The 13,755-nt window shown below is 43.9% G+C and overlaps 1 protein-coding gene across 1 annotated transcript in view; it reads right to left on the bottom strand.

Annotated features, from left to right (window-relative positions):
• LOC138211820 (intermembrane lipid transfer protein VPS13B-like) overlaps positions 1–13,755 on the bottom strand; it is a 322,041-nt gene that overhangs the window by 249,203 nt on the left and 59,083 nt on the right. Inside the window, 1 exon segment of the mRNA XM_069171937.1 lies at positions 6,504–6,688. Within this exon segment, the coding sequence (XP_069028038.1) occupies positions 6,504–6,688 (185 nt within the window).

Genomic DNA, 13,755 nt, shown 5'->3' with positions numbered 1-13,755 from the left:
GTGACAAGCCTGATGTCCCCTGATGAGCGTCTGAAGTCACCCTCCCAACCTTAACGGGGAGATCTGTGTTCATATACAGAAATATATGTTTTTATAAAGGCAAAGCAGCTGGCTGGGGAAAGCTGACTTGAGATGTTTTTTGATGGAGAAGCAGAGCTCACACACTTCATGTTCCTCTCATCCCACTAAACATATACATTTCCACATAATCCAAAGTCTAATTATGGGACAACATAAACTTCTGTTTTGCATCGACTCCACTGGCTTCTCCCATTAGCTCGGGACTAAAGTGCCCGACAGAGAAAGAGCAGAGAGCCTCACGAAGACAAAAGAAAAGTGGGGAAGGCCCGAGTCTGGATTGACTTAAAACATCATCACAATCTGCCGGGAGTGGAGCGAGGGCCGTCTGTAGCTCATTGAAGTTTTCATTGACAAGAACCGTCTCAAGTTCCATCCAAGATTTATTTATCGGTTCTCTGATGCTGACACAACGTGTTTTTAATGTCAGAAATAAGGTTGCGTAGGGATGAAAAAAGGCCTCTTTCTTTCCTTTCCCTGCTGCTTTCTTCCTGTCCTGATGTCAATCCGTGAAGCAGACAAGTAGACAGGCAGAAATTTCTCTCCAACCAATAAGTTACCTCTTCAAAGAAGTATGGATACTTGAGTGAGGGGCCAGGCCACGCTGAAACAGACATCTCAGGGTTTTCATTAAGCTTCCCATCTCTTTACTGACATTTGCGACAACCACAGACCATAAAAAGCCTCTCGTCCTTCCGTCCTTCACTTTCACTGGAGAACAATAAAAACGGATGATCAAAACAATCTCCATGAGATAAGTGTACAGGCTCATTATATGACAGGGCTAAGCTGCATGTTCCTTCTGGCTTGTCTTGATTAATAGATGAGGAACATTAAGGTATTGAGTAAGAAGGACATGTCAGACAAAATCTCAAGTAAACAGTGAAAAGGCGAGCGGAGTGCAACCTCCCGTTCAGACTCGTAGCCAGAAGTAATCTACCAACAGCTGCACGAGTGGAGAGCCGAGGGGGACGGAGGGGGACGGAGGGGGACGGAGGGGGACGAGATAGGAGGCTGAATTCTGGGACTAAACAACATTAAATGTATGACATAGCAGGGATCAGATTCCAGAGGTGACAGAGTGATATGGAAATGGACTCTTCTTCCCCTCCAACAACACGGAGCTATTACAGACACTTATTGTGCTGCAGCGTCACAGGGGGATTTACGTCAGACTCAAGCTCCTGAAGGCAGTCAGATCACAGGGATGTGAACCGCTGGCCATGACAGGAGCAGCCTTTTTCATGCAGCGCAAAAATGCGTAAAAACTATCGTTGACATGGTCGAAGAGATCACATTTGTTTAAAAGGAATGGGAAATATCAGTGAAGAAAAGAAATAATAAGTCCCTCTAATGTGACCTTGAATAGGCTTCAGTCTTTTTTTCACTCTTTTCTCCATTTTTATCCTAAACCCACAACCCCCCTCCCCCTTCCCTCTCCTCCCCCCTCCCCTGTTGTAAGTGAGGGGGGAAGTACAAACAAAGGACTTGTTTTAATAATGATACGGTTGTGAGTGAGAGCATACGTCCTCTACTCATTTTATCAACATGCCTCTAGTTGCTATGCAATGAGAACATAGGTTTGCTGTATCCAAACATTCTTGCTATCATTTGCCTTAAATGGGATCATATGGTGTGAGTTCAGAGGTACGTATAGGATCCACTAAAGATGGAGGCGGGCATGCATCTGTGCACATGCAGATCTCTTTGCACGTGTGCCGAACCTTAAAGTCCATGAGGTGCCAGAGCTGTGTTTAATAAAGCCAGCCGATGGCCAGTTGTAACTCTGGGCACTGAGGTCGGCCCCACACTCTCCGTCTCTTTGTTTCCTTCTTTCTGTCACTTTTCCCTTCAACCTTTACATCCTTCTCTCTTTCATTTTTCATCCTGCTCATTATATCGTTCACTCTCTCTTCCTCTTCCTCTGTTCTTTCTCCCCTATATCTGTCATACTAAAGCAATGTCACAGCTCGTATATCACACAGCAATCATCTAGATCACGGCTGGTGACCACCAACAACCAACTTCTACCAGACCCCCCTCCTCTTGTCCAGGTCCAGACCACCACAGAGCTCTGTGGCCAGAAAACCAGCTGTGGTCGCAGCATTAAAGCTGAATCCATCACCGGTGGAAATGCCAATGTTATGCTGATTTAAATGACCTTGATCTTTTGTCTTTCAAATGCTGCCTTTTACAAAACACTAAAATGCAAAGACCAACATGTTACTCAAGTCTTTCTTCTCTTCCTGCTAAATACAGCTCAGATACATCTCAGGTTCAGAAGAAATCACAGCAGGAAAAAACAAGCTCTGAAGCTCTTTGTAATGTGTGCTGGGATGACCATCAAAATGCAATAAGTTATCATCAATTAAGAAAAAAATCATTGTATAAAATTAAAAAGATGATAAAGAATAAAAAAGATTGGATCAACACTTCTTTCTTTTTTTTGATTTCCTTGTTAATCTGTTTTATTTGAGACTTCTGTGGTAACTAACTATTAAAATATGAAACACTGAATAACAGCTACGATTGTAGACTAGTCATTTATTTAGCCTCATTCATTCCAACTGGTGTGAAGAAAATGCAACCCTCTGCATTTCTCTGCTCTTATTAAAAGGCACACATATGCATGATTGACAAGGTTTGGACTTCTGGCATGTTTTGCACAAAAACTGAGAATAACTTAATTATCCTTGAGTGGGTTACAACAGAAGCCAAACAGAGGCATCACATTTCAATGAACAGTCCAGATTACACTAAAATCAGACACACAGTCACCATAATCTTATGCACAGCATAGTTTACACTCACACAAATGCATGTAGACTGGTGTAATGTGTGGGAGGTCATTGTGGTCAGTGTGTCGCTGAATCTGAGGTTAGTGGAGGCTTGAAGCAGCGGTAGACAGGAATTACTGGCTCCATTCGACTACAATTACTACTTCTGCTACTACTATGGCTGCTACTCCAAACCACAGACGCATCCTGGAAGTATAAACAAAGAGCGCATACGAGATATGCAGGCCACAGGAAAAGAGGAGGAAAAAAGTAGCATCAAAAGAAGAAAAATGAGATGATGTGATATGAATTCATTAACAAAATATGAGATGCGACGAATGCAAAAGAAAAGGAAAATGAAAACTGTCAGAGACCAACAAGACAACAGTGATAGAAAAAGAGCAAAAAAAACAAGCAATAACGAAAGAGCAGGTTTTAAAGCAAAACCGAATGATGAAGATGAGAGTGAAGCTTGATAACTGGTCTGAGGATTAAGGAGGGAAGGGGGGGGGGCATACTGCAGGAGGGCATGCACTACACACACACATCTGGATCCTCTCTCCATATTCACCAGACACAAAGTATGACATACTGTTTTCTGCAGAACTCACCAATAAAATACAACACTAATGAGCGCCTCACTGGAATGCAAAGGAGAACGCTGGAATAATGTGTCACCACAGAAAACTCTGCTCATGTCTGTGCCAAGCTCCCTGCAACAGCACTGGAGAGCAGCGCTGCCCTGCAGACTGCTGTGGCAAACCAGCCAGGCATGCTGCAGGCACTGACTGACAGCCTCTGATTCTCAAGGAAAATAAGATTTTATGGTTCTGATTTCATTCAGCTCTGGGCTTGAGAAACACATCTTATATTGCATACGCTGTGAACTGTGTTACTCCTGTAGTTGCCACTGAGCACCGCAGTAACTCACAGTCTTACACGTCCTAGCGGCTTGTGTTCCAGTCAGCTGCGATGAATTTAAGTCTGAATGTTGCCTTAAATATTTTGAAGAATATTTTACAGTCTGTCAGTACCTTGAGATTAAAACTGAAGCTGTTGAGTTTGCCCGTTGCTGAATTGAGGAATTCCTTTGGACCCACGCGGCTCCCTCCTGCGAAGGACACTGACCATCTGTGTTATCAGCTAGACCTCCATATGAAACACCTTCCACTATTAAAAAAAAACGGCAGCATCAAAAGGATGAAAGGGAGGACAAATTTCCGAAAGAGTTAAAAAGCACATGTTGAAAGTGAACAGCTTTTGTTTTCCATGTTCAGTATTTAGCCTCAGCGTTCCTGGGAACAGCCTGACGACCGACACGAGAACAAACACAGGTTTAAACCTGGATACAGATCTGAATGCTGATAGCATTATAACAGACCCTGCATTCAGGGAGCTTTTCTTCAGGATTTATGATACTAAAGTCTCTGTAGAAATCACATCAGGAGATTTCTTAGTTAGGAAAAACCACTGGAGTGAAGCAGAGCAGAGGAGAAGCCAGCAGAGAACAGCTGAGGGGTGAACTACGAGAGATCAGTGGGTTAGCGAGGTATGTTGAGATTAAAGCCCAGGCTGGCAGTGTTACCAAGCTGGCTCTCTTACAAACTGGCTAGATCACCATGGCAACTGATGCTTCAAATTTAACCTGGTCCAGAGTAGTTATGTTTGAGATATCAGATCAAAATGTAAGAAAGTACCGCCCACTGACCAATCAGATCTCTCTGAAAAATGTCATCACCGACGGGAAAGGATCCGGTGGGAAGAGACAGGTTTGTGATTGGTCACATGCTGCAAACACCTCCTCTTATGTGAACGCGCTCAGAGCCTGAAGCAGAAGGAGTTAACAGAGAGAGTCGATAACCAGCGTTGTAGTACCGATTATCTGTGACGGAGAGTTTCCACTTTGTTGAGCAGCTCAGACAAAGAAAGCCTGAGTATGTTGAACTGGCTTCGTAGTACAGCCCGCTGGCCCGGTGCCATCGTTACAATACAGCGTCCACAGGACAACAAACTCAAGAGGTGGATACACAGCAGCAAACAAAGTTCACAATGGTTTATACAACACTTTATTCTCCTCTCCAAACTCTTGTTCTCTTCCTTCCTCCCTCTTTTTCCATTTCTCCTCCACAGTTTAACTGTCAAACCAACGACTGAGAGGAACTGGGAAAGCTAACGTCTGTTTTTACGGCCTGTGAGTGTCACCACAATTTCAAAAGCAGATACAGAAGTAGACATCTTTGGTTATATCATAGGAATTATTGCTGAGTATTTTCCCCACTAAACATATACTTACACAACACATCACCTATTCCCCTTCACTCTCTTGCCTTCGAAGCCCAAACTCTTCCCCCACTGCTCTTTTTCTAACCTGCCAGCACATGGACCAGATGTGCAAATGTTTCTCCATGTCGCTATTCCAGCGCCGTTCCAAGAGAAAGGCAGAATGAGGGGAGAGGAATATTTGACTTCACTCCACGGGAGACCAGTTTCATAAATTTTGGCGGCTACACGACGGTGAAAAAGGTAGCTTGGCTGGCTTGGCTGAGGGGGAATGTTGACGGCATACCAAACAACATGATCCTAATGAGTTGGAAAATCCCGGGCCCTCCAGAGGACTGTCCAGATGCTACCGTCATGAGAAACGCTACTGTTTTATTGAATACAGGCTCCCCTCCCTTTCTTTAACAAGGGGCAAGATTTATTATTTGACCATTAAGGCATCCGAGGCGACATGAAGCGTTGCAGAGTTAATTTGGCCTCGGCTGCAGGTCCAGTACCCCACACTGGGCACGGGACAAGTTGATGTTTTAGTGTCTCACATGAACCTGGATATTTGGAGACCTTAACGTTTGGATATGTGCTTGCAGCCCTCGTATACGGTCTGCAGCTCATTTGCCCAGAGCTCACTAGCTACTATCCAGCGGACTTGTTTCCCTGTGAGTGATAGTTTGGCACATGAGCTTAGCCCTCACAAATAACTGTAAAACTTTTCATGAGAGAGTCAAATCACTTTTAGCTCCAGCCAGCTCCACAGATCTCTCCTGACAATTTACTGGTACCAAGGAACAAGCTTTATTTTATATAGAACTAACAAACAAAGAATACTAAATGTACTTGATGAGAAAAAGAGATTCCAATAAATCAGCTACAATCATGAACGCATTAACATCTAATACAAATGTTTAAAAGAGACCAGATGAGCATGTTTGTTCTTTGTTCTGAACTATTGAGTCTCTAAAGGACATCATAAATCTTCTCTGTTCTTTTGGGGGTATTTTTGCTAAGTGACTTTTTTGCTGTTGCACAGTTCTTGTTACCCTCCAGTAACAACTGCATCGTGAAAACAGCTGAAAAACCCACGTTGAGCCTCCTGCAGTGATGAGCACTTACAAACACATGCATCTCCTTCCTCAGTAGAAAGGTCTGGGTGTCATTTCACACAAACACACAAGACAATAGAAAGACATTAATCCTAAAGTTCCAACTACATACAAGCGAATTTGAGAAAATGTGGAGATGGAGTCGTGCTCTGTAAGACAGCCTCACACGCTAGAGCTGCTTAAACATCAGCAGAACAAGAGCCACACTGGAAACTGGATTCATGTGTGCAACAGATTAGCTGTGAACAGTTCACGTGGCTTTGCCTACCTGGAGCTTTGTACACCTCGTTGAGCAGACTCTCACTCAGGCTCATCGGGGCTCCGTTCACCGTGCTGTGGGTCCAACTCTGGCAGATGGCTTGGAGTAGAAGTGTCTGCGCCCTCGTGGCCTGTATGGTGAAGTGGGGAAGCTCAAAGATACACTCTGTGGTAGGGACTGAAGACTTTTTGCTCCTGTAAGAGAAGGGACACAACAGACACAGGGTGAGAGAAGCCATGAGATGGAACAGAGACACAAAGACTGTAGCGACAATAAATGAAAGACTGGAGAGCTGCACTTAAATGCCAATATACACTGAATGAATGAAATAGACACCGGTGGAAACAAATGGTTCACAACTTCCACAAATCCATCAATATCACAGCGCAATATAAAACAGCTCATTGATAGCACAAAGAGCCAAATAAGTAGAGTGACATTCCAACAGTAAATTGAAGAAGTACCAAGTGTGAGCCAAGCTTTCCTTAGTTACTTGGCAGGTAGGTTGGGTTTGCCGACCCCTCTCTCCCCTCCGTCAAAGCTGTGATGATGATTTATGTGAAAAGATGTACAGCCCAGAAACCTGACCCTGAAAAGAATCTCTACGCATTTAACATTTCATCTGTCTCCAGGAGTGCGGAGAGTTTGTGAGTCTGTGCGCATGACAAGCTGATGAGTTGAACGTTCAGGGGGATGAGGTAACAGCACAGTCCGATGGAGTCCTCCAGGCCCCGTCCATCACAGCCTCAGCGGACCGTGCTCTCATTTATCATCTGACGCGCACGCACGCACGCACGCACGCACGCACTCACACACACACACACACACACACACACACACACACACACACACACACACACACACACACACACACACACACACTTTAATTCCTCCTTTCTAGTATTCCCCTCACTGTCTCCCTTAGTCAATGTCTACTCACTCATTCACATCTCATCTCTGATGCCACCAGTCATCTATCCAGTCTGTTAAATCACGGCTCTCTAATATATCATCAAATCCATCAATTAGGAAACAACAGAAAGAGGGACTGTTTGATGCCCATAAACACACACAATGTAGAGTGTGATGGTTGCCATTGTAACTGCTGATCTCCATCCTTCACATGCCCCCCCCCCCCCCCCCGCCCACACACACACACACACACACACACACACACACACACACACACACACACACACACACACACACACACACACACACACACACCTCCCCAGCCCCCCTTTGCATCCTCAGGAACCTCCATTCTGGTAAAATACAGTGGGAGCTGAACTAAACACAGCAAAACAAGCCTCTTTGGTTCCACTCCTGCTTTGCTCTCTGGTGTTCGGAGAGTTTTTGAGGAGTGGCAGTGCCCCCTGCCCAGATTCACATCTTGTTTTACGCTCACTTCACTTCATTGTACTGCAGTGGAAGCAAAGAGGAGGCGCTGCGCTGTGCTGCGAGCGGAGCATCGGTGAAAATAGAACTATGACTAATTCCAGGGATGGCTGCAGCGTGTCAGGAACGAGCATCACAGTTCATTTAATCACACATCCATTTTGGTCTGGTCCCAGTTCAGAGTGTGGGATATGTCACAGGGTCTAACTCCGCTCAGCAGCTCTGCAATCGTTTAACTCCTCTGCTTCCCTCCCTCTCCTTCTCCTTCTCCCAAGTCTCTTTATCTTTCCCTTTCTTCTGCTCCTGGGTGGTTCGGCAGGGTGACATGAGCTGTTCGCTGCACACAGGCAGGTCCGGGGTTCTTAACTGCCTGCTGTCTTTAAGAGACACAAAGTGAGCGAGAGTTTGATAAAGAGAGATGTAAGAGTAAAGAAAAAACAAAGGCAGAGAGCGAGAAAAAAAAGTCCCAACCTGACAGGGTCAATGAGTTTACCTTGACAGCGCACATATACAGTTTAAATTCCCGAGCTGCATGTGGTGCATTTGGCACCAGGGTGAACCATGCAATATCATGCTCTTCAACTATTAAAATCACTACTGTTGCATGCTATACAACAAGACATCAATCAACCCCATTTTCATGTGTTTTTTTGTGTGTTGAAAAGTGTGCAGTGTGTGTGTGTGTGTGTGTGTGTGTGTGTGTGTGTGTGTGTGTGTGTGTGTCACACAGCAAGATATTGCAGCTGAACAAAAGAAAGTGAAGGGGACCCAGCAACAACAATGTCCCCACATGCAGAGCAAATGTGCCTGCAAAGCCACTTCAATGAGAGAACTGGCAAGGGATGAAAGTTTGTTGGCATATTTGAGTGTTTATAGCGTTTAAGGGGAGCTGTCATGTGCATGTGGTCCCCTAAAACTTTAATTATGCACCTGTTTTTATTATAATATGCCCAATTCTTTGCAAACAGCAACTTGGATCTTGGAATTAAATGAGAAGCAGAAACTCTCATTAGGGTGTTTGGGGAATGCTGGATGTGAAGACAGCCAGGCACTCATCGGATTTCATTAAGTAGCTGGCACGGTCAGTGTTTCTCGCTGCAACATGGTAAACAGCTTTCTGGCAGTGTTACTACGAGCTCTAAAGGAAACAAAAACCCTCCAAGATGTATAAAATAATACCTGTAGCATCACCAGCAGTAACAAATGACAACATTAATATCTTAGAACGTGAAACACGTATGCATGGGGAGAGTTACTAAACGTATTTTACTGTTATGGTGCAAAAATCTATATGACTAACGGAGTCTGCAGCCTGGGGAGCAAAACTCATTAAAGCATACAGCTCTTATAATATGGAGACCCACCAGAAGTGGGCCCACAACCCATTTTAAATCCTGACTCATAATTTAAGAAATCAGGTCCTTGGCTTGAACTTCAGTGCCTCGTTGAATAGGCTGTCGCTGACCTCACAGTGGTCCTTTAAGTCAATAACTTTTTTATTAAAACACAGAGGCCACCAGGAATATGTTAAAAGGAAATCAGAATTAGTCAGGAGCTATGAAAAATTAGGTGTTTCAATTTCAGCCAATGAAATGTGCTTTCCTCTGGTGTATTTCAACAACATTAGGCCTCATTTCCCGACCTGTCCCCTGCTGGAGCCGTGACTGAGTGACAAAGAACTGGACCAGGACTACCACGGGCCAGTTGGCTGGCTGGGTAAAGTAACTGGTTCACTGGCTGGCACAGAGACGCTCTGTTCAGTGTACCTGTCAAAGTCAGGCAGAACAGGGCATGGTGTTGTGCAGAGGGCATGAGTCAGAGTCATGAGTACCATATACCAGCTGTGGTGCTCTTTACCGACGCCGTTTCCTCTGTGTACATGCTCAAATGTGGACATAAAGCAGGCACAGAGACTTATTATTTATAATTATTTTTAGGCATTCAATAAGGATCCTCACAAAATACTTTTGTTAGCTCCAAAAATAGCTCAGAGCCATCCTGTGATAATGTAATGTTACATTAAATACCCAAGTCTGACCCCCTTTTAAACAACCTTTGTGTAACCCAATAATTGTAACATACCTATTTAACATCATAATAGCTGAGATCCATTCGGGCCACTGGTTCTCAGGCTAATCAGCTTCTAGCTTTTAGCTGGTCTGCTCTGTGGTCACGACTATATTTAGACAAATACAGCTGGGTTCAAGCTAAAAGGCTGCGGCTGCTGCTTTACGGAGGCCGCACACACAATCACCTAAATGCACACAAACAGACACACTTGCACAACCACAAAAATGCACATACCAGTACAGACACAAATAAATACATGTTTGCAAATATGCATGTACTTACATGCCAACAAATGTCACACAAGCGCATACATACCTGTACACACACACACACACACACACACACACACACACACACACACACACACACACACACACACACACACACACACACACACACACACACACACACACACACACACACAAACCAATAGCAGCATGTTAAGAAGCCGGCACACAATCAGGAGCCGTTACTGACAAAAGGCCTGCTGCTCCAACAACCTGCAAATGGAACCATTATGAAAGTGCTAAAGTCTGAAAAGATATTATATATCTATAACAGTAAAAGGATGTATGTTGTGCAAACTGAGCAAAAGGAGAATATAATTTAAAAAAAATCAGACTGAGGGGAAAATAGCAAGCATACTGTGTGCAGTAGAAGAATACAAACCGCAAACTTGCAGGTCATATGTTATTCTCCAGGTAAAATAATACCTAACATGGGGAGTCTCATTAAAAAAGTCATTTGGAAAAGTTCCAGTATAAACTTAAGCAGGAATAGAGTACGTCACTGGTATGTTGTTGCTTTGTACTTTTACGGTTGAAAATAAAGGTAGCTAATTAAAAAGCGCTGGTTGGGGTGTGTGTCTGTTTATATACAATCAAAAGAATATGTCCTGTGTGCATGCAGATGTTGGCATTAGTAAAGATGTTTTGACAAAAGACACAACTGAGAAAGCTCTAATCCTGATGTGGTCAGCATTTTGTATGATTTTTTTTTTTTAAAGATCAGCATCTTGTGGTGATTGGAGGAATACATCCATGAGCAGCTGGTCCTAATGGTTTACATAGTGTCCCAGAATACAAGTTTGGAACCTGCTTGCAGTTTCCAGAACGTACATTTTTGTTATTACTCATATCCTGTACAGTACCAAAAATCCTTGCCTCACTTTTTCCAAAATAAAACAACACATACAGCTGTGGGGACGGGAGCGTCGGAGGGAGATGTGGAGCAAGGTGTCTGGTCCCTCAACGGACCACAGAGGAGAAGGGGGGCACACAGGTGGACTCTGTCTGTAATGGGAGTTTAATGATGGGAAATTCAACATGAACTGCAACATGTTACACCAATAAAAGCCTTAAAAGTTAGTGGAAGGACTCCAAATCATAATGTTTTGTAGATTCAAGGTAGTGAAAAGAAATCTACAAGCATCACAATGAGTGACTTTCTCTTGACTTTAACTTATCTGAGCCTATTTACAAAGTCCACAGCAACACCAATGCAATCCATTATGGGCTGACATATTTGTCTGATAGATACAACAGATAGCCACTGACCTGAGACCAGTGATAAGTTATCTAAAGTTTCTTCAAATCATTCACTGTCACACCCTACCTTAATTAACTAATACAAACATTCCCCAACTCAAATAGTTGACAAAATCCTCTTCTGCTATTGTTTTCGAAATTTTCAGAGCTTCTTTGGAGGGAATCGGACTGAAAATGGAGGGACGGCAAGACTGACAGCTTGCACCTTTCGTCCTTCTTTTTCTTCTTTGTCGTGAAGATTGATCTGAAGTATTGCAGAATTCCCAATCTCTCCAAGCCAAGGTCACTGACCCCTCTTGAAAATAAGCAGTGAGTTATGGGCTGCTCTCAAGTCCCCTCTTTTATCTTACTACAAAAGACTCACTACAGTGTCTTGCAAAGCCTCCAAATGAAGATGATAAATCATGCAAGCACTTCACACTGAACAAAAACACCTAAGTGACCAACTTGGGGGAGGGGAGACTTGTCATTTTACCACCTGGAGGTCAATAGGGTTAAATAGCTAGTATTTGAAAAAAAAATAGGAAAAAACACCAGAGAAAAGCTACTTAGTCAAACATGCATAAATAACCTGGAAGAGAAATGATGGCGAAGAAGTGGAACCTGGAACTCATGTATTATGTCTTTCGTCACAGTTTCTCATAATGTTCTTTCAAGTCATTTGTTTGGTAGACTGTACACGCTCTGTGTCATTGGCTCGATGGGAAACGGAGCTGCAGCTCAGCCTGTCATATAGAAATGTCAGCAAATGCTGCGTTCAGCAGCAGCAGCCAAAACTGACTCACAGCGGTGACTCGGACATAATCAATAAAATGGATTTTATCATAATCTTTACAGCACATATTGAGGTCACACATGACCATTTGCGAGCGGCATTATTTCTATATCATTTCTTGTTCTGTAAAAGCATCACAATAGACCTGTTTTACATCACAATATGTTGTAATTAGGCTCATATCACTAAATGACATTCAGCTACTGGAGTCTCTGCACCCTGCTCACTGGTCATCCACATTTCCATGTGGACCTGTGTTGATTCTTCACTGTCAATCTGCTGGCGCAATTAAGGTATTACAATTTTATTTTATCTCTCAACTAAAGTGGAACGACATCCATTCTCCAACATAACCCTCCTCTGTGAAGTCTCTGTGCTGGATCTGGGAAAGACTTTTGGGGAGTCGTGGACTGTATTTGTGGCCACAGCTCAGAGTTTTGTGGTTCCCCCGGCTCAAAGGTGTTCCATGTGTGCATTTCTCAATCATTGGTGCTGAACAGCCGAAACTCTTCATAGAAATAAATACTCCACTCTCGTACAGATGCACGCACGCACACACGCACACACGCACACACACACACACACACACACACACACACACACACACACACACACACACACACACACACACACAGGGCCCTCCCCTTCCTCCCATCTGGAGCACCCCTGACCCAAAACACACACGTATGCACACAGACACACATGAATACGCACAAACTGAGATCCATTCTCAGGAGAGGGCTTCATTACACAGGGATTACTAAAAGAAATGTTTTAATCAAGTTGCGCAGACAGCTGCAGACCGTAAGGCGAGAAAATGGCAATGACGTGGTTCATCAGGCTTTAAAGGAAAACACATCAAGAGGCCTGTGCGTGTGTGTGTGTGTGTGTGTGTGTGTGTGTGTGTGTGTGTGTGTGTGTGTGTGTGTGTGTGTGTGTGTGTGTGTGTGTGTGTGTGGAGCTTCCTGCCGCCGTCCAACACGTCCAGCTGTGTGGGACATACGGTTCCTTTTTAGGACCCTCAGAGATAGGAGACCTCTATCCACAGGCTGCAGACCTGATAGCACATTCATACTATGAAGATTTTGCTTCAGACTTTTTTACTTCCCGTTACCATAACAACAACTGCAGCAGTCAACGGAAGCACCGGCTGCCCTTTATTCTGATCCAAGTTAGTCGTCTTCGGTACTTTTCTCCCAAGGCCTTTGACCTTCACACAGATGGTCACTGAAAATAAGACTCTGAATTAGACCGGATTCCACTAGTTGTTTTTTTTCCAAGTTGCCTTGTTGAATGAAGTTTTATTTTTGAACACTTCCTGTACCTCACCGCCAACTCTCGGATTCAACTCCATGGGCTCGTCTCGAGGAAGGAACGGAGCAGTACTTGTGGGGAGGAGATGACAGTGGAATGCACACCCCCGTAGATGATAATCCACTCAGAGCTGATAATCCATCTATCCTTCCCTATT

This window comes from Embiotoca jacksoni, unplaced genomic scaffold, assembly GCF_022577435.1.
Source record: "Embiotoca jacksoni isolate LCO1_2020_lvr unplaced genomic scaffold, fEmbJac1.0.p SCAF_50, whole genome shotgun sequence".
NCBI lineage: Eukaryota > Metazoa > Chordata > Actinopteri > Embiotocidae > Embiotoca > Embiotoca jacksoni.
Note: the sequence above shows the minus strand (reverse complement) of the source record. Positions and strands in the feature narration are given on the sequence as shown.